Consider the following 23,743-nt stretch of genomic DNA (forward strand, 5'->3'; position numbering starts at 1 on the left):
TTTGTGAGAGACCGTCACCCCTGATTATGCCCACCGAGCCGACCCATACTATAGGCTCTATAGGTCCTGATTTACATATGTCCAGCCAGCTATTGAGACCGGAAATTAAGCATATTTGCATTCACAAAATAAAAGCGTACTGCGTTGAAGACCGTAAAGAAACAAGACGGAGACACCATTTTGGATGTGGAAATTATACGTGTTTTTGTGGCTATAGATAAGTATTTTCCGGGTTTTATTGTTGATATGTGTTTCGTGTGACCCATATAATCATAAGATTGGTTTGGTTAAATTGTACATGTGTCTGTGGAGGCTCAGGGTAAAAATAAGCTTGTTTTCATTCTATATTGTCTCTTCACCTGTTTCCAGAGCCTACATAGAAAGGCAGGCATCATCTCGTTTCCTAACAACCACCAACTAACGGACTAAAAATGACAAATTTTAAACATGTATGAACCCAAGACTTATCTTAAAGCATCACGTCACTTTAACTCCAACCATAATCCCTACCATGACAAGTCATGACGCACCCACTTTTCCTGGCAACCACCTAACGACGGACTAAAATTACATTACAGCAGGACCTGAGCATCGCAGGGGGACCTTTTGAAGCACATTGTCCTATGCATTTTTCCTAGGTGCGTGTAAATTACATTTATATGTTAACTATAAGACATTTAATTTTGAAAACCATAATCAAATTCAAGTTGTGAAATCGAGTACAGACCCAGCTGTTTTTGTTTGTTTGTTTGTTTTACTTTTGTATTTTCAGTTTTCTCATTATGACCAATATTGATCAAGACCAAAAATACCGCGGCATGAGCAGGTACAAGATAAAATAAAACCGCGAATATGCTCCGCAGCTCTTTTAATTTGAAAGCGGAAGTGTGATATGCAATGCTCGACGAGGGGCTACGCTGACTGTCAAGCGTTTGGAATAGGACTACGACGTGTAGCTGAACACGGTCCGTGTTCAGCTGTAAAATTAAAAAGGGCTTGGTAAGAAAAAGGAAAAAAAAAATTAAATATTTTAGAGAAGTAAGCTATACGCGAACCCGGCGCCAAAAAAACAAGGCTGACTTTCTTTTTTGTGTGAAAACCTAGAAGTTGCATTATGGATTCGGGGAAACACCCATGCGCTCCACCAGCGGGATGGTCCAGTGAGAAGTCCTCCATGGGCCAAGCGCCCCCTCCACCCTACCAGGACGACAGTAACCCTGGCCCTGGATATCCACTGCAGGTAACCAGCACATTTAAAGACACATTTTTTAAGACAATCTAAAAGAGAGAGAGAGAGAGAGGTATTTAATCCAATAAAAACGTTAGTTATATTTTCTCTATTTACCTATAGACTGCTAAACAATGTTATCATGTAATCATGACTCTTCCCATCAGTTCGTTCGGTTGTGTTATTATGATATTCATCCTGCTGAGTTGGTTAGCTGCATATATATATATATATATATATATATATATATATATATATATATATATATAATATGGAGAGAGAGAGAGATCTAAAGACGAGGTAAGATGTACTCCTTCTATATTTAACCTCTATCAACAACAGTCTCGTTTTTCCATAAATCACTTATCCAACCCGTTTTCCCACTTCAACCACCTGTTTCGTTTGCAGTGGAAATGAGTTGGTCTTATTTCACCTCTGTGTCCTGCAGGGTTATCCCGGGCAGCCTGCAGGAGTAGGATATGGACAGCCTGCAGGAGTAGGTTATGGACAGCCTGCAGGAGTAGGTTATGGACAGCCTGCAGGAGTAGGTTATGGACAGCCTGCAGGGGCAGGATATGGACAGCCTGCAGGGGCAGGATATGGACAGCCTGCAGGGGCAGGATATGGACAGCCAGCTCATCCCATGGGTGGACAGTACCCTGCACCTCAGCAGGGTACTGTCGTGGTCCAGCCCACAGTGTATGTGGCTCAGGGTCCTCTAACTAACCCCGTCAATGACTACTTGGGCTACTCCATCTTCACCATGTTGTGCTGTTGCCTGCCACTTGGAATTGCTGCCCTTATCTTCTCCATCTTGGTGAGTCTCAAAAAAGAAAGTTTTTCATTCTTCATGGACTGTTGCACTGCAATAAATACACATCATAAAGCTGTTTGTTTAAGGAGATGAGATGATACCTAAAGAATTCCAAGAGTTCTAAAATGAAATGAAATAATAAATTAAATTTGTCATTAAGTAATTAAATTTGGGAATAAATAATAATTCTACTAATAATCAAAATAATAAACTCAAAGATTACTAATAGTTCTGGTGGCTTTCTTCCACCACTCATGCTTGTGGTTTCATTTATAATGTATTTTGGGAGACCTGGCTACATCAAGTCCACACCAGCACCAATTCAGTTGACTGTAACACTGCATCAACTCAGTACCTTGGATAATCTGTGTTGACTTGCTGTTAGATGTTGGGGTCTGTTGAAAAGCCACAGCAAGAATTTACATTTTAAAATAATTTTATGGTGCACTCCAGGACAGGAACCATGAAGTAATTGATTAAAAAGTGGAATATTTAAAGATATGTTTAATTAAACAAATTGAAATGTTAATTAATTAATGATAAATTTAATGTATTCATTTATTATTTACGCAGTTTTTTTTATTTAGCCCACATTTAGCACATTTAGCCCTCCATAGTTTTAAAACATTCAGTATAAAGTTCATTGAGGTATTAAAGTAAACCATGCTGTTCAGAACAACATCTAACACCCACATGTTACTGCGTGGGAACCAGATTAGAGAACATGCTTAGGTTACCAGAAGGTGTAAAAATTTGTGCAGAGAAAAGGAGAAGTGAAAGATGCAAAGATGTGCAATAACTGTGTGACAAGAATTCACATGGAAATCAAAAAGACTAGGGGAATAAGTAAAGATGCCATATCCAATGTGGCACGAGAGATGAGAGCGAGATGTTTAAAAACAAAACAAAAAATATTGTACCCACAGTCTTGAGGAGGGGAGGATGGGTATTGCTTTTTACTTCCATCTGGAACGAATGGCTTTTTAAATGGTTGGTTTTGGACTTGATTGACCTGAATGTCTTTGCAGAGGGCAGGGAGAAGAGTAAGTAGTGGCTGCATTGGGTGTGGCCATCATAAAACAGCTGGCTGTCTTTTCGAGTCAGCAGGTGTGACTTTCACAGAGACAGAGAGAGAGTAGAGTAGATAACCATTGTGGGAAAACTCAGCAGTAAGAACACGCTGGTGGTGAAACGCTCTGCAGTGCAAGGGTTTCACTTGCATTTGAAAGAAGGCAGCTGTAATTACCGGCGTAATTGAATATAGACCCACATAATTTCCTCTGAGGCACACAGTGAGCAGCAAAGAGGCGTTGTCCTGTAAAAGAGATCATCAGCAACAACCATCCCAGTTATTCAGGGACTAAATCCACCACAATAAGTGAATGCAATATTTACAGGCACGTCCTGCTGTAATCGTTGTTGCTGCTGACGTTGGGCTCTTTGTATTCTGGTAGAGTCGAGATTCTGGCTCCAAGACATAACTGTAGATTTGAAAAATTGTCATTTGCAATTAAGAGCAATTAAAAGAAAGTAGGTCTTTACTGAGGGGCTTTAAAGGGACAGAAAAAGAATTTCCGTAGGCTGCAAATAAAAGGGGTCTCAAAGTGAATCCAATGTGGAAGTTGCATTCTTTATACCAGCCAGCAGGGGGCAATTCTTATGTTTGTGGTAACAAATATTGTTATACAGGAATATATGGGGAAAACAGTCTACGGCTCCCTTTATCCATGGTCTCAGTAAAGCCTTTTCTGATGAGTTTATGGTCCCTGGTTTTAAGTGGTATTGAAAACAATATGATGATTATTTTGTAAAATATGGTCATTATTAGTGTCAAGAAGGGCTATAAAGCAGGATGTGCTTAAAGCCATTGCTTTATAGCTGTACTAGAACAAATCTTAGTTTTAGTAACTGTTCAAAGTTACAACAATTAGTCCAGGAATACAAATATGGAGGTGAAAATGAGCAGAACAGCCCTCTTTAATGCCTTTTTTAACACGGTCTCATTAGAGTGCTACTGCATGCACGTTGTCTCTGGAAGTTGTGGTAGTTGATTCTTACAGGATGGAAAAGACACCCTTGCTTCCTCCATGTTTGTAGTTAAAGGCCAAAAATAACCTTACATTTTACTGCATTCGCAGAGACTCCTGCAGAGTATCACTTTTAAATAAAGGTGACTTCTGAAGCTTTAATGTAAATGTTTTTGCCATAGTGACTTGCAATGCACTTCTATGTGACTGTGCACAATGTTTTATATTATGTTTATTTTTTCATCAGTATTCAGAAGCCTACAGAAACACAAAGCGTGCATATTGCCCTGCATTTTCTGTTGTTGTTTTTTTTAGCCTTTCTTGAGACAAAGAAAATGACAGATGAAAAAACAGAGTCATTAAGCTTTTAAGCTTTTCTAAATTTCCTGTGCTAGGTTTTGTTAAAGTTATGGCTGAGACTACACATGTCATGCTGTGCTAATTATAACTCGCGACACATACCTTCCAAAGCAGCAGATGCTTCCGAGCTGTTATTTTTAAAATGTTACACATGTATCTTTCAGTATTTACATTGTGGTTGTCCACAGTTTCCCACAGTTGCTGTTGTGAACCTAATTAGAATAAAACTAAAACATATTTTTTACCATTACATAACATTGTAGGATTATTGCTTAAAAATAAATAAATACAATTTTTAAAAAGGCATCTATATTGACCAGTGCGGATTAAATATGAAAAAAATTAGCATCAAATGCTGGGATACGACAAAGGCACGATAAGATCAACAAACTCTATTCACTAAGTATATGCTTTAAGGCAGAAGATTTAAAATTAATCACTCAAGGCTTATTTCGGCCTCTTTTAGCATTTAATAATAATAATAATGGGTTGCATTTCTATAGCGCTTTTCGGGACCCCTCAAAGCGCTTTACAATACCACTATTCATTCACTCTCACATTCATAAAGGGCACTTATGTAAGGTTGATGATTTGTTGCTCTCCCGAATCATGCATAGACACACTTTCAGTTCGTGCTGGAAGAACATGAACTCCTCGATGTCTCCCTCTCTGTCTTCCTCGTCTCTCCTGCAGGTTCACGCATCCTGGCCCTTGTTTTGTCTGTGCCTACACAAAGTTGGCATTATAGCAGCCCCACCTCTTTCCATTACTATATCACAGCCGCTGGGTCTAACACTTTGTCTGGTGTTGTCTTGTAGAAACAGTATCTCTGTGTTGGGGCTGGTCATTTTGGTCTACATTAGACATAATAATGCAGTTCTTCTCATAGACACTGGCTCTTTTGTCAAGCTGAGGAATTTCAGATTGTTGGTGATCACGCGGTCATGAGGATCTCATCATTTTGGCAATATGGAGAATGCCCACTGATTTATTTTTGTTTTTAATCTGCCTCTGTGTAATCTGTGAATCTCTTAGCTTCAGTACTGACAAATCATTGAAACAGCAGTAAAACCAATTTTATGGCATTTACAGCAGCATGTGCCTGAAGACATGGTACACTTACAGTGGGGCAAAAAAGTATTTAGTCAGCCACCGATTGTGCAAGTTCCACCACCTAAAATGATGACAGAGGTCAGTAATTTGCACCAGAGGTACACTTCAACTGTGAGAGACAGAATGTGAAAAAAAAAATCCATGAATCCACATGGTAGGATTTGTAAAGAATTTATTCGTAAATCAGGGTGGAAAATAAGTATTTGGTCAATAACAAAAATACAACTCAATACTTTGTAACATAACCTTTGTTGGCAATAACAGAGGTCAAACGTTTACTATAGGTCTTTACCAGGTTTGCACACACAGTAGCTGGTATTTTGGCCCATTCCTCCATGCAGATCTTCTCGAGAGCAGTGATGTTTTGGGGCTGTCGCCGAGCAACACGGACTTTCAACTCCCGCCACAGATTTTCTATGGGGTTGAGGTCTGGAGACTGGCTAGGCCACTCCAGGACTTTCAAATGCTTCTTACGGAGCCACTCCTTTGTTGCCCGGGCGGTGTGTTTTGGATCATTGTCATGTTGGAAGACCCAGCCTCGTTTCATCTTCAAAGTTCTCACTGATGGAAGGAGGTTTTGGCTCAAAATCTCACGATACATGGCCCCATTCATTCTGTCCTTAACACGGATCAGTCGTCCTGTCCCCTTGGCAGAAAAACAGCCCCATAGCATGATGTTTCCACCCCCATGCTTCACAGTAGGTATGGTGTTCTTGGGATGCAACTCAGTATTCTTCTTCCTCCAAACACGACGAGTTGAGTTTATACCAAAAAGTTCTACTTTGGTTTCATCTGACCACATGACATTCTCCCAATCCTCTGCTGTATCATCCATGTGCTCTCTGGCAAACTTCAGACGGGCCTGGACATGCACTGGCTTCAGCAGCGGAACACGTCTGGCACTGCGGGATTTGATTCCCTGCCGTTGTAGTGTGTTACTGATGGTGACCTTTGTTACTTTGGTCCCAGCTCTCTGCAGGTCATTCACCAGGTCCCCCCGTGTGGTTCTGGGATCTTTGCTCACCGTTCTCATGATCATTTTGACCCCACGGGATGAGATCTTGCGTGGAGCCCCAGATCGTGGGAGATTATCAGTGGTCTTGTATGTCTTCCATTTTCTGATGATTGCTCCCACAGTTGATTTTTTCACACCAAGCTGCTTGCCTATTGTAGATTCACTCTTCCCAGTCTGGTGCAGGTCTACAATACTTTTCCTGGTGTCCTTCGAAAGCTCTTTGGTCTTGGCCATGGCGGCGTTTGGAGTCTGACTGTTTGAGGCTGTGGACAGGTGTCTTTTATACAGATGATGAGTTCAAACAGGTGCCATTCATACAGGTAACGAGTGGGGGACAGAAAAGCTTCTTACAGAAGACATTACAGGTCTGTGAGAGCCAGAGATTTTCCTTGTTTGAGGTGACCAAATACTTATTTTCCACCCTGATTTACGAATAAATTCTTTACAAATCCTACCATGTGGATTCATGGATTTTTTTTTTCACATTCTGTCTCTCACAGTTGAAGTGTACCTCTGGTGCAAATTACTGACCTCTGTCATCATTTTAAGTGGGGGAACTTGCACAATCGGTGGCTGACTAAATACTTTTTTGCCCCACTGTATGTCTTCAACCTGGCACCACCTGCCACACCACATGTGTGAGGTGACAGACACTGAGAGGTGCACAACCAGCGGAATAAAGACCAAAGGTTTTGGTGCACGCTGCTGTTTGTGAAAGCAACAACGCCAGTTGCAACAGGGGCTTAACAGCTTGTGGCTTGTTGTTATGAACAATTTGAGGTAACGGTGATTCGTGTTTGTTTCCATTCTTTCTAATGGAAAAGTTCCGGGTTTTTCTTCCTTTTCTGTGAGCTTTTCTGAATTAATTGCTTTATGACAAAATACTGTGGAGCTTTCAGTAGCACTACATGCCCCCGGGCTTTCCAAAAATCCCCACTTTTGTCGCAATCAGGCTCGAGCAGTCAGTTACCTCAGCTCAAGGGCATTGCCTGCTTTTGTGAAGGCATCACCAAACAGCTCTTTGTTTCCCTGTCAGAGATTTACAGTTAACAAACAGTCAGGTGAATAAACAACACTGAGACACTTAAGATTGACAACGTGCGGCACGGGTGAAAAGCTCAGAGCAAATCACACCGAACTGCAGTATTCGTTTATTTTTATAGGTTACATCGTCAATATGCAAATATAATCACATTTCCTGTTACGCAGGTCCTGATGCTGTGTGTGTGTGTGTGTGTGTGTGTGTGTGTGTGTGTCACAAAGTATGTGTGTTGCAAGTCAATTTCTAAGAATAATATAATGCAAGTCAACTTCTGCAGATCTGTATTTCTGTACTAATCTCTTGTCAGTGTCACAGGGTCAGCTTCCTGTTTCAACAGAAAGCTGTGTCTGGTGAAATATGTGTAACATAACTTTTGAAGCATAAGCAAGTAAAACAATAAAAACTCCCTAACATTCCCCAAATGCCAGCATTTTCTTCAGAAGCCCTTATTTACAATGAGTGAACATTCAGGTGAGCTAATTCTTCTGCAGAGGGGTGATGTATTTTAACTGGAATTTAAGGTTATTTCCTCTTGCTGACCTTAAAATGTGGCATACATTTTAGTTTGTGTCACATTAAAATGTGATACAAATTTATTTTTGGTCTAACATGGCATTTCTTGTTACTGAACTGTCATGTTACGTATTGAAATCAAAGTGGAGACAGTTTTGTGTTTAACCACGGAGCTACAGAGAGCAACATAAAGGCAAACACTGGTCATTGGCTGTAATGTCAGGTGCTCTGTAGCATCTGATTGAGGTAAATTTAAATATTAAAGTGTAAAATGTTTGATCAACACTAAAGAAAATTAGATTTGATTCTGTAAAAGGATCTTCATGTAAAACTGTCTGTAGTCACCAAAACCGATAAAGCCAAAGTAAATATTTGTTCCGACAGGACTTTACTCAGATCAGTGTGACCAACTACCTGATAGCAACAAGAAGCTGTTTTTTTTGTTTGGTTGTTTTGCTTTTTTACATTATATTTTTTTTCTAAAGAGAAATAACCACTTTTCTATCTGAACATTACATTAAACTTACTTGAAAATGTTATTTGACATATGTGAATGGCGTCTTTTCTACGTTCACTCGGTTAAATGAAATAACAGTTGATGACAGGAGAACTGTAGAAAGATGTGAAAAAGATCTAATGAGAGATTATTTTGTTTTCACCATGATAAGTGGTTAGCAAGACATTGATTAGAGCTGTGCAGTGAGGTAAGAATTCATCACTGAGTGTACTGAATCCGGTTTTAACACTTTCCTTTCTGATGTCTAAAACTTTTGGCATATTTGACTGTAAAAAGTTTATTTATTTAAAGTCATCGCTAACAAATCTAAAAGCAAGGCAACAGAGCAGTGCGAAAAGCACATACAATTGTCACTTAAGTAGACGCACAGGTATTTGTGTAGCACCTATTTTTGTGCAGTGTTATCTGAACCTTCACCTGCCACTTAGTTATAATAATAAAATAATTATGATAATGCAGGTAAATACAATCTTTATTTCAAGTTAAATTGCAAATGTAATGAAGAAAAAAACAATTGGGTTTTTAAAAGTTCAATTTGAGATTTTGTCGTGGTCCTGAGTTGACTCACTGGTTTTGAATACTGTTATCTTATGTTTTAGATTAATTCTTAAGATTTTCTTGTTCTTAGGGTTTGATTTCTGTTTTGTATTTTTAGCTCCTGTTCTGTGTCTCTGTGCCTGTCCTGGTCCCACATCTGTGTTCCCTCCCTGTTGCTGTGTCTGATGTCTTTGTGTTAAGTTTTCGTGTCTTGCGTTTGGTCTGCGTTGCTTCCTGTGTCTTGTTAGCTCTGATTTATTCCTGCTGTGTTATCACCTGTTCCCTATCCTCTCGTTGTCAGTCTGTGTATTTAAGCCTTGCGATTCTCTCTGTCTGTGTCACATCTTTAACGTCATCCACACCTTCTCCGTGTTGTGTCTCATCCCTCTGTGTTCTGGTGAAGTTCTGGTTCCCAGTTCCACTCTCCTAGTCTATGCTTCCTAGTTTTAGTTTCCTGAGTCTAGTTAGTTCATGTTTGAGGTTCTTGTTTTGTTTTTGTAAAGTTTACTTCTTACAAAGAGTGTTTTAGCAAATAACGCAACTGTTAGCTTCCTGTTTCTGAGTACATTTAGGTCCACATCCTGCCCGCAGACAGATTTGTGATTTGGCAGATAATGAAAAACCCCAAGTTCTACTGTGGCGGCGTAGTGTGGGAAACAGAATCACTTTAGAGCTATGCCCAAATGCTATAGCTACAAAACAAGCCCAAATCATCACTCCACACCTCTGTGCTTGACAGTTGGTATGAGCTGTTTGTGTTGATATGCCACGTTTGGTTTTCCCCAAACATGGCACTGTGCATTATGACCGTAACAACCATCTCTACTTTGTGCTTGTCCATCCAAAAGACATTTTTCCAGGAGTCTTGTGAAAATTCCAAACCTAAGCTTTGTTGCTATCTTATTTTTAGAGAGGAAAGACTCTTTTTGGCAACCCTTCCATACAAGCTGTGCTTCTTCTAATTGTACTGTCATTGGCTCTTGAATTTTCTTATTATTATTATTATTATTATTATTATTATTATTATTATTGTTGTTGTTGTTGTTGTTGTTGTTGTTGTTGTTGTTGTTGTTGTATTAGTTTTTACTTTCTTTGAGTATTGAACAGTCTGACCTTTGGCCAAAAGGCTGTGAAAACGTTTTTTCCCATGACTCCATATATATCACAAGTATGTACGTGTTGGTACGTGTTTAACATAGAAATATGCTTCTGAGTTTCAACCACAAATACATAAAACTGTTAAAGAGCAAAATGCCACTCAACCCCCCTGCTGTTAGCCTTACCACAAGATTCGGATGGCTCACAGAGGTGAGTGATATTTTGTGTGGTTAAGATGTGTTGAGGATGTTGTACATGTTCCAGGAAATCTCTAAACTGTTGGTAAACTGTAGGTTGAAAAGACAGAGACAGAACAAGAACATCTGAACAATATTAACTCACTGAATAAGCTAGCTAAACTACTCTTTGCCCGTCACTTTGCTTTCATTTCATTGTGGCAAAACTATGCAGACTTTTTTATCAGCTGCGTTCAGCTGTGCTTGCTGCAATGTTACCAAATCCCATGCAGAAAGAAGACGAAGAAGCAGCACGGGCAGACACACTGATAACCCTCCATTGAGACGGCACACAGATTATACTGTCTAACCTACAACAAGGCAAGCTAGTCAGAAGGAAAGGAGAGCCGTGCTTTCAAAGAGCACTTTCTCGATTTTGGGACACTAGTGCATTAGTCTGTATAAGGCTGCCCTTTCTACAAACCAGTTTGGGCTGTGTTTTTATCAGATTAGTTTGTTTCCCTTGGGCCTGCTGTTCTGTTGAATGGACTGTCTAATCCTGTTAGCCAAGCTCCTTCCTACAAATAATTCAGCTGTAATATCACCATAAGAATATATTTTAATGTTTTATTCCTTGGCTTTTGTAGGAATTTTCCCCCCCTAATTGGCAGCAGAGATGACTCTGTGGTTCTTAAATGTTTGTAGGAAAACAGCACTTTGCTTTCTTGTGTACAACCTCACTTGATGAGGTTGTGCTCGATTGCTAGTTGTAAGAGTCACTGAATGCAATGTGATGTTGTTTTTGTATGTTGTGGCCCCTATTAGTCTTCAAGGCTTCAAGGTACTTTTTAAACTAATGGATTAGACAAACATTAAGCAGATGTCTCCTCAGCATTTTTAGTGGGAGCTCAAAATAAAGATGGAGGATAGGTGTGGTCCAGTCTAAGTACTGAATAAAGTATGCTAACAACAGCTGGTCTGTTGTTTCCTATTTTATTAAAAGTCCTGTGGTTTCCCACGTTGTCCCAACATGTCAGTTTAAGTTTTCATGTGGCCTAAAAGGTTTTTTTTTTTTTAATGGAGTAAATATTGGATTAAAACTCTTGGTAAACTTCTATTTAAGAGATAAAACGATGGGAGTGCTTCATATTGCCTCAGTAAATATTCTGCAGTGTGGCTCTTAAACAGCAATTGCTCGCAAATTACAGTTTACCCATAAGTAGTAATCATCACATAGAGTTCCTTCTCAGTGTGTGCATATCACCGTCATGGGCCATTTGTTCCACAGTCTCAACAGTCAGCTTGTTTTCCGTAAGTTAAACGTTCTTGCCACACCTCTAACAACATAACAGTTGGTATAGTAATTTAGAGTGTTCTGTGCCATGATTGTGTTTGTGAAGAGTTACTGCTAAGCTTTTGTGTTTCTGAAAGTGCATGCATCAGTTCCTCAATACTCCGTTTTCAAATTTTCCAAAGTGAAAAATAATCTTTGTTTACATCATCATTAAGAGGGAACAGGATGCAGGATGAGATGAGATGGCTGATGAGAAAAAATGAACTTGATGCATGTCCACTACAGAGTAATGCAGAGTGCAGAATCATAGGATGCCAACAATACTTGACAAAAGGGTTTGTACTAAACTGGAGAACCCAAAAATCCAACAAAGGATGTAACTAGAAACGTACATATGAGACACAATTTCTTTAGGCAAGGTAAATCTGAGGCACATTAGGAGGAGCAACGGGCAATTTGAAAGGAGGAAGAGGAAGGTGGGACTCACAGGAAACCAATGGGGAATGAGATATGGGAAAACATCACGACGGTTAGAAGAGACAATTGACTGTGAAAGTAAAACAGGAACCAAGCAAGCAATGCCACACAGCAATAGAAATCCCCACAGTAAACATGATGATAGAGGCAGGGGCACACGCACTAACACAAATCCAAATTAGGGAACACAGAGGGACACAACCAGTTCTTACCAGGATACTAAAGCCAAAATGTAACCAAAAACTCCAAATAGGGAAATGAAAACCTGAACCAGAACTCAGAACAGCAATACACATCCTTTCCTATCAGCCTACCTCTCTGACATGTCTTCCCAATGTGTTGTTTGTGTAAGTTTGGTCAGAAGGTTCCTTTGTAAGTGTGCATGCGCCATTAGCGTGCTGCCTGCTGTAACCTATAATTTCCTTCGGGATTAATAAAGTATTCTGATTCTGATAATCAAGCAGGAAAACTTGGTTTGGAATTCTTACTGAGATAATGTAAAACGTCCTGGCTTGCGTGGCTATGCTACTTCTCATTCTTTTTATTATGTAATTTAATAATTTTCTTTACATTATGAATGTTGACGGTTGTAGAATGTCTCAATGTTCAAACTGCTGGAAAACATTACATCTTCCACACGTTTCCATTTTCAGAAGATCAGAGTATATGCTTTCTGGGTTTTTAAGCTCTAAACAAGTATCATCCTGTGTAGTGGAGGTCCAACAACCAAGAGCAGCAACAACAACCAAATTGCTTTGTTTTTCTTCCTTATCACTTTTAGACTCGGGAATCCAACCACGTTGGCGATCGGATGTCAGCGGAGCGGAGCAGCAGGACAGCCAGGACACTGAACCATGTGGCTTTGGGACTCGGTATTGCTGGCCTGATCCTCACAATTGTTTATGTGGCAGTTGTGATAAATGCCGTTGGCAAATACTGATTTAACATTTTTTCTATATTGCCTCTTCATGCTCAGAAACAGGTTATGTGATCATATCAGGAACATTATTGGCTTTCAGGATGACGTTTTATTGGAAACTTTTTAAATTTGTGGCCCCTAATGTGCTGAAAAATCTTTGACGTTAACCCTATAATGGCATTTGTATCATATTTGCCCTCTTTCTCATCAACATAATCAATACCTTCCATAATTTTAAAATGTTATGGACAAAACTCTTTTTTAAAAGAGTCTAAATTTAACATTGTTGTTAACAAAAAATTGTCAAAAACGCCCAATGTATCAAATGTGATACAAAGAAAATATCTCATAAATATCTCATAAACAACATAATATAGCACAGAAAATGTGGATTTGGTTATAAGGGTTATTAAACATCTCAGTTCCAAAACAATTTGAATTTTTTCTGGTTATTTTTTGATGGGTTGGGTCTTACAGAGTTAATCAAATTATTATCAACAGTGATTGGCAATTTATTGTTATGATCTTGCTGAATACATCCAAATCACTGCAACCCATTACTCTTCAGCAGTGTGAAGACTAGCATCTATTGCCAAAGATTCATATTTACTAATCAGTTATTTTGCTTATGATTTGCTTTTGTATGTTATCACGCATCTATCGTCACATTTTTGACATGTATGGGGTTTTGTTTCTCAATTTTGATGCCTTATGAATGAGAGTTTATTGTGCTGTCATTACACAAGCAGAATTCATGCCATACAAAGTTTATGTTTCATGATTAAATGGCAAATGATTATCACAACTTTAGGTTGTGAGATTAAAGTTTGACTTTGAGTTTTGTGAAAGTATTAAAAGGCTAAAATGTTTACGAACATTAAAATTCCTCACTGATGGAGACATGTGTTTTGTCCATGCTGAAAAACAGTGGAAGACTGAAGTCTGTTGATCATCAGTTTTGCAATCTTAAACAGGATGTCATAGACTGTTTAGAGGAGTGCAAAGCTTCTCACGAAATCAGCAGTAAAGTAGAAACAGTTGAGGCATTATGAGGAGCAGTTCAGTCGGGCTCCAATTCGCGCTGTATTCAAACTTGTGTAGGTATCGCTGGTGTTCTGTTGCACTCTGTGTTTTCTTTGTAGCCAATGCTTAAGACTGTATACCAAATTTCTTTATAAATAAAGTTGAAGTATGTCATGAGAAAAATGTTTTTGTTGTTTAATTGGATGAGTTTTATCAGACCAGTTTCAGAGCCTTCCCATAGAAACCTTGGGAACACAACTGTGGAATAAGTGAGTTTGCAGCTTAACTGTTGAATACATTATTTTACAGGTGTACAGGTGCATTTTAAAGAAAACTGTTTCTGTTAATACACAACTACAAAATTATTCCATTAAAAAAACAAAATGATTTGAGTGGATATTATTAGCTCCCCCACCCCCCTAGAAACCATAACACAAACCAGCGATGGGTTTTATTTTCCAATGTACACACGGTATAAAAACCTCAAGGGTCTGAGTGTCATTTGAGAAAGCATCGTGCCAAAACAACAAGTTTAGACTTGAGCGGGGCCTGCACTTCCACAGGTCCCACTGGTTTAGACTTATTTCTGTTAACAAAGCAAGACAGAGCAGCTCAACCGGTTTTCACATGCTAGCAAGGGAAGGATCTCAGAGCAGCCCTTCTGCCCTTGGTGTCAGACCACTTCGAAGAACCAGCTTCCACTGCAGCCTTTTATTTCTGTGACACGCAGTTTCAAATTCAAATTCAAATTTTATTTGTCACAGTCATACACAGTACGATATGCAGTGAAATGCTTAGACAACTGCTCGTGACCTAAAGAAAAAAAAAAGGAAAAGGCTATGAATAAGATAGGAAATAAATATAAAAAATTAAAAAGTGTAAATTTAACTAGGAAGGAATAAAATATAAAAATTAAGGTTAAAAATGAAATAACTGTACAACACAAATTAGAATGAAGGGTAAATTTAACTGGGAAAGAATAAGATAAAATATATAAATTAAAGTTGAAAATAAAATAACTGTACAACAAAATACACAATATAGAACTATATAAGAATGTATGAAGAAATATAAATAAATAAATATATATATACAGGGAGTGCAGAATTATTAGGCAAGTTGTATTTTTGAGGAATAATTTTATTATTGAACAACAACCATGTTCTCAATGAACCCAAAACACTCATTAATATCAAAGCTGAATGTTTTTGGAAGTAGTTTTTAGTTTGTTTTTAGTTTTAGCTATTTTAGGGGGATATCTGTGTGTGCAGGTGACTATTACTGTGCATAATTATTAGGCAACTTAACAAAAAACAAATATATACCCATTTCAATTATTTATTTTTACCAGTGACACCAATATAACATCTCCACATTCACAAATATACATTTCTGACATTCAAAAACAAAACAAAAACAAATCAGCGACCAATATAGCCACCTTTCTTTGCAAGGACACTCAAAAGCCTGCCATCCATGGATTCTGTCAGTGTTTTGATCTGTTCACCATCAACATTGCGTGCAGCAGCAACCACAGCCTCCCAGACACTGTTCAGAGAGGTGTACTGTTTTCCCTCCTTGTAAATCTCACATGTGATGATGGACCACAGGTTCTCAATGGGGTTCAGATCAGGTGAACAAGGTGGCCATGTCATTAGTTTTTCTTCTTTTATACCCTTTCTTGCCAGCCACGCTGTGGAGTACTTGGACGCGTGTGATGGAGCATTGTCCTGCATGAAAATCATGTTTTTCTTGAAGGATGCAGACTTCTTCCTGTACCACTGCTTGAAGAAGGTGTCTTCCAGAAACTGGCAGTAGGACTGGGAGTTGAGCTTGAATCCATCCTCAACCCGAAAAGGCCCCACAAGCTCATCTTTGATGATACCAGCCCAAACCAGTACTCCACCTCCACCTTGCTGGCGTCTGAGTCGGACTGGAGCTCTCTACCCATTACCAATCCAGCCACGGGCCCATCCATCTGGCCCATTAAGACTCACTCTCATTTCATCAGTCCATAAAACCTTAGAAAAACCAGTCTTGAGATATTTCTTGGCCCAGTCTTGACGTTTCAGCTTGTGTGTCTTGTTCAGTGGTGGTCGTCTTTCAGCCTTTCTTACCTTGGCCATGTGTCTGAGTATTGCACACCTTGTGCTTTTGGGCACTCCAGTGATGTTGCAGCTCTGAAATATGGCCAAACTGATGGCAAGTGGCATCTTGGCAGCTGCACGCTTGACTTTTCTCAGTTCATGGGCAGTTATTTTGCGCCTTGGTTTTTCCACACGCTTCTTGCGACCCTGTTGACTATTTTGAATGAAACGCTTGATTGTTCGATGATCACGCTTCAGAAGCTTTGCAATTTTGAGACTGCTGCATCCCCCTGCAAGATATCTCACTATTTTTGACTTTTCTGTGCCTGACAAGTCCTTCTTTTGACCCATTTTGCCAAAGGAAAGGATGTTGCCTAATAATTATGCACACCTGATATAGGGTGTTGATGTCATTAGACCACACCCCTTCTCATTACAGAGATGCACGTCACCTAATATGCTTAATTGGTAGTAGGCTTTCGAGCCTATACAGCTTGGAGTAAGACAACATGCATGAAGAGGATGATGTGGACAAAATACTCATTTGCCTAATAATTCTGCACTCCCTGTACTCACAATAACAGCAGCTGTACAAGTATTAACTGGAAATGAAGAATATAGTAACCAGTGTTGTGCAATCCACATTATGTCTTGTGCAGTGCAAATATGCTTAAAGTGATTTAAGTGATGAAGTGAAAACAATGTCCAGAGTGTCCAGTGTGTGTGTAAGAACTATATGTGTGGGTCAGTACTGTGTGGTGGTGTGATTGAGAGACCGTATCGCCTGCGGGAAGAAGCTCCTCCTCAGTCTCTCTGTGTTGGTCTTCAGGGAGCGGAATCGCTTTCCTGACCTCAACAGAGAGAACAGTCTGTTGTTGGGGTGGCTGAGGTCCTTCACGATCTTCCTGGCCTTGGTCCAGCACCGCCTGCTGTAGATTGAGTGCAGGTCAGGGAGCTCGGAGCGGATGGTGCGCTCAGCTGACCGCACAACCCTCTGTAGAGCTCGTCTGTCCTGCATGGTGCTGTTCCCGAACCAGGTTAAGATGTTTCCCGTCAGGATGCTCTCTATGGTGCACGAGTAAAAGTTCCTGAGCACCTTGGAGGGCAGTTGGAAGTCTCTCAAGCGTCTGAGGTGATAGAGACGCTGACGGGCCTTTTTCACCACGGTGTTGATGTGACAGGACCATGACAGGTCCTGCGTGATGTGAACTCCGAGGTATTTGAAGCTGTCCACTCTCTCCACTGGGCACTCGTTGATGACGGGGGTCTGGTAGTTCCTCTCCTGCTTAGTGCTGAAGTCCACTATCAGCTCCTTTGTCTTACTGACGTTTAGAAGGAGGTTGTTCCTCTGGCACCAGTTCTCCAGATTCCTAATCTCCTTCAGGTAGGCCGTCTCGTTGTTATCAGAGATCAGGCCCACCACGACGGTGTCGTCAGCAAACTTGATGATGGTGGTGGAGCTGGTAGTGGCCACACAGTCATATGTGTACAGAGAGTACAGCAGGGGGCTCAGAACACACCCCTGGGGGGCTCCAGTGCTGAGAGTGGTGGAGGCTGAGACATGTCCGCCCATCCTTACTGCCTGTGGTCTGCCAGTTAGGAAGTTGGAGATCCACTGACACATAGATGAGCTGAGTCCCAGATGCTCCAGCTTGGTGGTGAGTGTAGAGGGAATTATGGTGTTAAATGCAGAGCTGTAGTCTATGAAGAGCATTTTAACATAATTCCCCCTTCTAGTGTCCAAGTGAGTGAGTGATGTGTGGAGGAGATGAGAGATGGCATCGTCTGTGGAACGATTTGGACGGTAAGCGAACTGTAGTGGGTCCGGTGTGTCTGGTAGTGAAGAAATGATGAAGTCTCTGACCAGGCGTTCAAAGCACTTCATCACTACTGAGGTGAGGGCTACAGGGCGATAGTCATTGAGAGAAGCAGGGTGGGGTTTCTTCGGGACAGGAACAATGATGGACTCTTTGAAGCATGTGGGGATCACCGACTGAGATAAAGAGATGTTGAATATCTCAGTGAACACAGGAGCTAGCTGGTATGCGCAGTCTCTGAGGATACGACCTGGGATGCCGTCTGGTCCTGCTGCTTTCCTGGTGTTCACTCTCTTGAAGGCTCTCCTTACTTCATGCTCGGAGATGACGAGAACGTTTCCGGTGCTGGCAGTATCTTCCTGTCTGCAGCCGTTAGCGCCGCTAGCACTAGCATTGTTGGAGTCCTTAGCTGCAGCCTCGAAGCGAGCATAGAAAGTGTTCAGCTCGTCTGCCAGAGTCACGGCCGCGTTCGTCATACCGGTTGTTGGTGCTTTATAGTCCGTTATTGTCCTTAGTCCCCGCCACAGGCTCCTAGAGTCACTCTGTTGGAGTTGTGACTCTAGTTTCCTCCCGTAGCGCTGCTTCGCCTCTTTCACCGCCCTCCGCACGTTATATGACGCGGCTTTGTACGGGTCCATGTCCCCCGTCGTGAGTCCCGTGTTGTAGGCAGCGGTGCGGGATCTCAGAGCGTCGCGGATGGTTTTATCCACCCACGGCTTCTGGTTGGGAAACGTTGTGATAGTCTTTGTCTCCACGGTATCATCCACTAGTTTCCCGATGAATCCCACAACTGCTTCCGTAAACACGTTGACATCATCATCGGAGCTGTTTCTGAACATGCCCCAGTCTGCGTCATCGAGTGCGTCCTTTAACGCGGCCACCGATTGATCTTCCTCTGAACCAGAACTTCCTGTTTCAGCCTTTGTTTGTATTTTGGCATGAGGAAGATGGCGGGGTGATTGGATTTGCCAAACGGAGGGCGGGATTGTGCCTTGTAGCCGTCCTTGACCGTAGTGTAGCAGTGGTCTAGTGTCCTTTCACCTCTGGTGGGGCAGGTGATGTGTTGATAAAAGTTCGGCGCTGCGCGTTTGAGGTTGGCACTATTAAAGTCCCCCGTCACAATAAGCGCAGCGTCCCGGTGTTGTGTCTGGTGCTGTGTGAGTGCCTCATGCAGCTCGCATAAGGCGGTGACCGTGTCCGCTTGTGGTGGAATATAAACGGCACTTACAATGACCGATGTAAATTCCCGAGGTAGATATAAAGGACGACACATGATGGACAGTAGTTCCAGATTTGGTGTGCAGGAGCGTGTGAGAGGAACCACGTTCGCACTGTTGCACCAGTTGTTGTTCACCAGTTTCCACAAACACCCATTGTAAAACGAATAGTTATGTCTATAACCTCTGTTCCCTGAAGGAGAGGAACGAGGTACAACACATAAGTATGGGATATCACGCCCTCGCGTGTCCTGGCTGAAGAAACCTTTAATCACGCCTTTAAGGCAGATGACGTGTGATGACACGCGCATGGCCCCGCCTGCACATATAGCCGCTGTCATCACAGTCATCCCTCAGTTCGATAGCCGCTCTTCACCAAGCCAAACTGCTCAGTGGGGCCACCTTGTGTTGTACCTCGTTCCTCTCCTTCAGGGAACAGAAGTTATAGACATAACTATTCGTTCCCTTTCAGTCGATTTACTCGGTACAACACATAAGTATGGGACATATATACACGCCCCACAGAGCAGCCACCGAACTGGAATCAGACCACCACATCCTTAGTGAATGGTAGACCCAGCAGAAAGGACAGCATGAGCCATCGAAGGGGCTGTAACGTCCAACCGATAAAACCGCACAAAAGTGTGCGGTGATGCCCAACTAGCTGCCGCACAAATATCAGCTACAGGCACCCCTTTAAAAAGAGCCCATGAGGTTGCCATCCCCCTGGTGGAATGAGCTCTCACCCCGTGGGGTAAAGCAAGACCAAGCCGTATGCCAGTGAGATAGCTTCTATAATCCAGTGGGACAGCCTCTGTTTCGACAGAGCTCTACCTCTATTTGGATTAGCGAAGCAGACAAACAGCTGGTCACATAAACGCACATTCTGAGTGCGCTCAATGTAGGTGCGTAGCACACGCACTGGACAAAGAGAATGCATCCTCCTCTGCTCCTCAGATGCAAAAGGAGGGGAGCAAAAGCTCAGCAACTCAAACTCCATTGAGCTAGAAGATGCAGGCATGATCTTGGGAAAATAGGCAGCATTTGGACGCAATACGACCTTGTGGCCATCAGAAGAGAACTGTGTGCAGGAGGGATGCACAGAGAGCGCATGAAGGTCACCCACTCGCTTTGCCGAAGCCAAAGCGAGAAGTAATGCAGTCTTTTATGAAAGAAATTTCATATCCACAGACTCAATGGGTTCAAACGGGGGGCTACAAAGGGCCTCCAGCACCAAAGACAAGTCCCAAGCAGGGACACTGGACTTAAGCACGGGCCTCAGCTGGCGAACTCCTTTCAGAAAACGTATGGCGAGGGGATGTGCACCTGGTGTCACCCCGTCAAAGCCAATATGACAAGCAGATATAGCTGCCAAATAAACCTTAATTGTCGAAAATGAAAGGCCCTTATCCAGCAGCTCCTGCAGGAATGTCAAAACATCCACAATAGAGCACTGAAATGGGAGAATGTGGCGGTCCTGGCACCATTGCTCGAAGGCTCGCCATTTGTAAGCATACAAGCCTCTAGTAGATGAGGCCCTAGCGCTCTGAATTGTCGCTATCACACTAGGTGGCAAACCCTTAGCAATCAAGTTTAACCTCTCAGCAGGTAAGCATGAAGGCGCCACAGATCTGGGTGCGGATCAAACACTTTTCCTCCCGCCTGAGAGAGGAGATCCCTGCAGAGAGGAAGCTGCCAAGGACTCGCTGCTAGCAGGCTGATTATCTCTGCATACCACGACCTTGTGGGCCACCAAGGGGCCACTAGAATCAGAGAGAGGGAATGCCAACGCACTCTCTCTAGAACTGGAGATATCATTTCCACTGGGGGAAATGCATACAGGAGCACGTCTGGCCATTGGTGCGCTAGCGCGTCCAAGCCCAAGGGTGCATCGTGGTCGATTATGGAGAAGAACAGGGGGCAGTGAGTATTTACCCTGGAAGCAAAAAGATCTATTTGCGCCTTGCCTAATAGGTCCCAAATCTGAGCCACTATTAAAGGGTGTAACCTCCATTCTCTCACCAGAGGACCCCCCCGTTGAGAGAAGGTCGGGCCCCAGGTTCAGGTGGCCCGGGACATGGGTGGCTCTTAGAGAGAGAAAATGAACACTGCACCATAACAGCAGAGAGCGAGACAGGAGCAGCCCGGGCTCCCTCCAAGGACTGAGAGCTAGCATGCAAGACGCGGTTACCGGCAGCCTCCTCCAGAGGTGACGCGATGCACACAAACGGTGAGAGTCAGTCCAGCGCTGAAACGCTCTCATTTTTAACAGTCCAAGTGGCACTACGGCGATCAAAGATGCCATCATGCCCAACAAGCTTAATATCATCTGGAAACGCAGTCTGCGTCCCAAATGAAACTGAGCGAGGCAGCGATGAAACGCGGCCACTCTGTGCTCCGACAAACGCGCGCGGCTGGAAAGCGAGCATATTTCCAAACCGAGAAAAGTAATCTGCTGACTCGGGATTAGCGAGCTCTTTTGAAAGTTCACAGAGAACCCCAGTGTCTGAATGTGTGACAGAACCAGCAACAGCTGTGTCTCTACCTGCTCTCTGGAGCAAGCTACGAGAGCCCAGTCGTCTAGGTAGGCTAAGATGCGGATTCCTCTCTCTCTGAGGGGCGCTAGTGCTGCCTCGGCACATTTCGTAAAGGTGCGAGGAGCAAGCGACAGCCCGAACGGCAGCACTAGGTATCCGTAGGCTACGCCCTCGAATGCAAACCTCAGAAACTGCTTGTGTTTCGGGTGTATAGCCACATGAAAATAAGCATCTGTTAGATCGATTGTTGCAAACCAATCTCCCGAGCCGACCGCATTCAAGAGCTGTCTGAGTGTTAGCATCTTGAACCTGTACGTTCGTAGATACGTGTTCAAGACTCGCAGGTCGAGGATGGGACGAAGCCCTCCCCCTTTTTTCGGAACAACAAAATAACGGCTGTACCAACCTTTGTCTGTCTCCGAAGCGGGGACCACTCGTATTGCTCTTTTCTGCAATAGCGCCTTTATTTCCTCTCTGAGTATCATGGCCGCCTCGGTGTTGACAGTCGTGTTTACGACTCTTTGGAAACGAGGCGGCTTGACCCGGAACTGCAACTGGTAACCCATGGCAACAGTTCGCAGCACCCATGGAGAGGGGGCGCAAGCGCAGCACTGAGGGAAGTCAGCAGCCAGCCGGCTGACCGTCGGCGGGGCGTTGTCGCCCCCCAGTGTGTCGTCACCCCCCAGTGTGTCTGCAGGGGACTGCATCACCTGCCTGACCTGGCATATTCTGCCTGCAGGCTGAGCATTTGTGATTGTTTGAGAATAAACAACACTCTTTATTGATTTTAACATGGAAACATGTACATTTATACATTTTGTTGGAGGCACCTTTTCTAAGGCACAACAATGAAAAATAGCGGGAACACTCGATGTGGTCACCTGAACATTTAACACACCTGAACAGGGAGTTACCTGAGGCATTTTGTGTGCAGGGGTTTTGTGCTTGGGAGACAGTGTTAGGAAAGTGCAGCGCCTTCTGGGGCTGACAACCTGAACAGAACTTAAGCGGCACCTCTTGTGCGGCAACAGAGGGGTAAAAACAGCGTCTCCCTGCTGCTGGACCCCCTCTCCACTCGAAACCACAGCTAGGAGGGCTGAGGCTTCTTCCTCCTGGGCGTCGGGTCCCGCCGGGGGCCCGAGGGTGGGCCTTTGCTCCAGGCCGACTGGCGTGGAGCTCGGGCCGGAGGATGTGCTCTCGCTGGCAGCACACCCATTTCAGCAGTGGGCGCCGGTCTCTTGCCAGTCGGCAGAGGAGCGGCGGGCCTGTGAGAGCTAGCTGCGGGCTTGGGTTTCGGCTGACGTCTGGGGATGATGTCGCACAGAGCTTCCGTCTGCTTCTTCCTCAGATCGAATCTAGCCTGAATGGCTTCAAGTGAATGTCCGAATAACCCAGCCGCAGACACTGGTGCGTCCAGATATACAGCCCTGACCCTATCCAGGACGTCAGAGAGGGTCAGCCACAGGTGCCTCTGCGCCACTACTGTCGAAGCCATCCCTCTGCCCAGGGAGAGCGCTGCACAGCGAGACGCACGGAGGATGTAATCTGTGGCGACTCTGACCTCGTTAAGAAGAGGTGCCAGCGGGCTGTCATCAGGAACCAGCAATCCGAGCTCCGCCAGGCACATTGCCTGGTACGTCTGGAGCATGGTGACAGAGCTCATGGCGCGAGCAGTGCCGGCCTGAGCTCGATAAATCTTCTCCAGCTGCGAAGCAGAGAATCTGCAGTGCTTGGACGGCAGAGTTGCGGGGCCGCCGACACCATGGTTATGGGACGGGGCCAGATGAGCAGCCAGAGACAGCTCTATAGGGGGTGGGTTAGTTAAGCCAGCCCCCTCAGCGCCGTCCAATTCCATGTACTGTCCATAGCCGGGCACAGTGACGCGGGTAGACAGAGGTTTGTCCCATGATGCTGTTAGCTCGCAGAGAAAGT

The 23,743-nt window shown here is 43.2% G+C and overlaps 1 protein-coding gene and 1 pseudogene across 4 annotated transcripts; one reads left to right on the top strand and one right to left on the bottom strand.

Moving 5' to 3' along the window:
- Positions 1-166: 166 nt before the first annotated feature.
- On the top strand, positions 167-14,336 carry si:dkey-33i11.9 (uncharacterized). Of its 4 annotated transcripts, none has more exons than XM_076889812.1 (6): positions 167-638; positions 773-999; positions 1,105-1,240; positions 1,677-1,752; positions 1,801-2,045; positions 12,993-14,336. In XM_076889812.1, the coding sequence occupies exons 3-6, from the start codon at positions 1,115-1,117 to the stop codon at positions 13,149-13,151; spliced, it is 606 nt and encodes a 201-aa protein (XP_076745927.1). In that variant the 5' UTR covers positions 167-638; positions 773-999; positions 1,105-1,114; the 3' UTR covers positions 13,152-14,336. The 4 variants fall into 4 exon arrangements, with proteins under 4 accessions (XP_076745927.1, XP_023010421.2, XP_012778913.2 ...); XM_023154653.3 differs by having other exon boundaries at positions 167-449; positions 579-638; positions 1,677-2,045; XM_012923459.5 differs by having other exon boundaries at positions 167-449; positions 579-638; positions 864-999; positions 1,677-2,045.
- A 6,438-nt stretch (positions 14,337-20,774) lies between these two features.
- On the bottom strand, positions 20,775-22,518 carry LOC143421005 (uncharacterized; annotated as a pseudogene).
- Between the last annotated feature and the right edge of the window lie 1,225 nt (positions 22,519-23,743).

The sequence above is a fragment of the Maylandia zebra genome, linkage group LG11, assembly GCF_041146795.1.
Source record: "Maylandia zebra isolate NMK-2024a linkage group LG11, Mzebra_GT3a, whole genome shotgun sequence".
In the NCBI taxonomy this organism is placed as follows: Eukaryota; Metazoa; Chordata; class Actinopteri; order Cichliformes; family Cichlidae; genus Maylandia; species Maylandia zebra.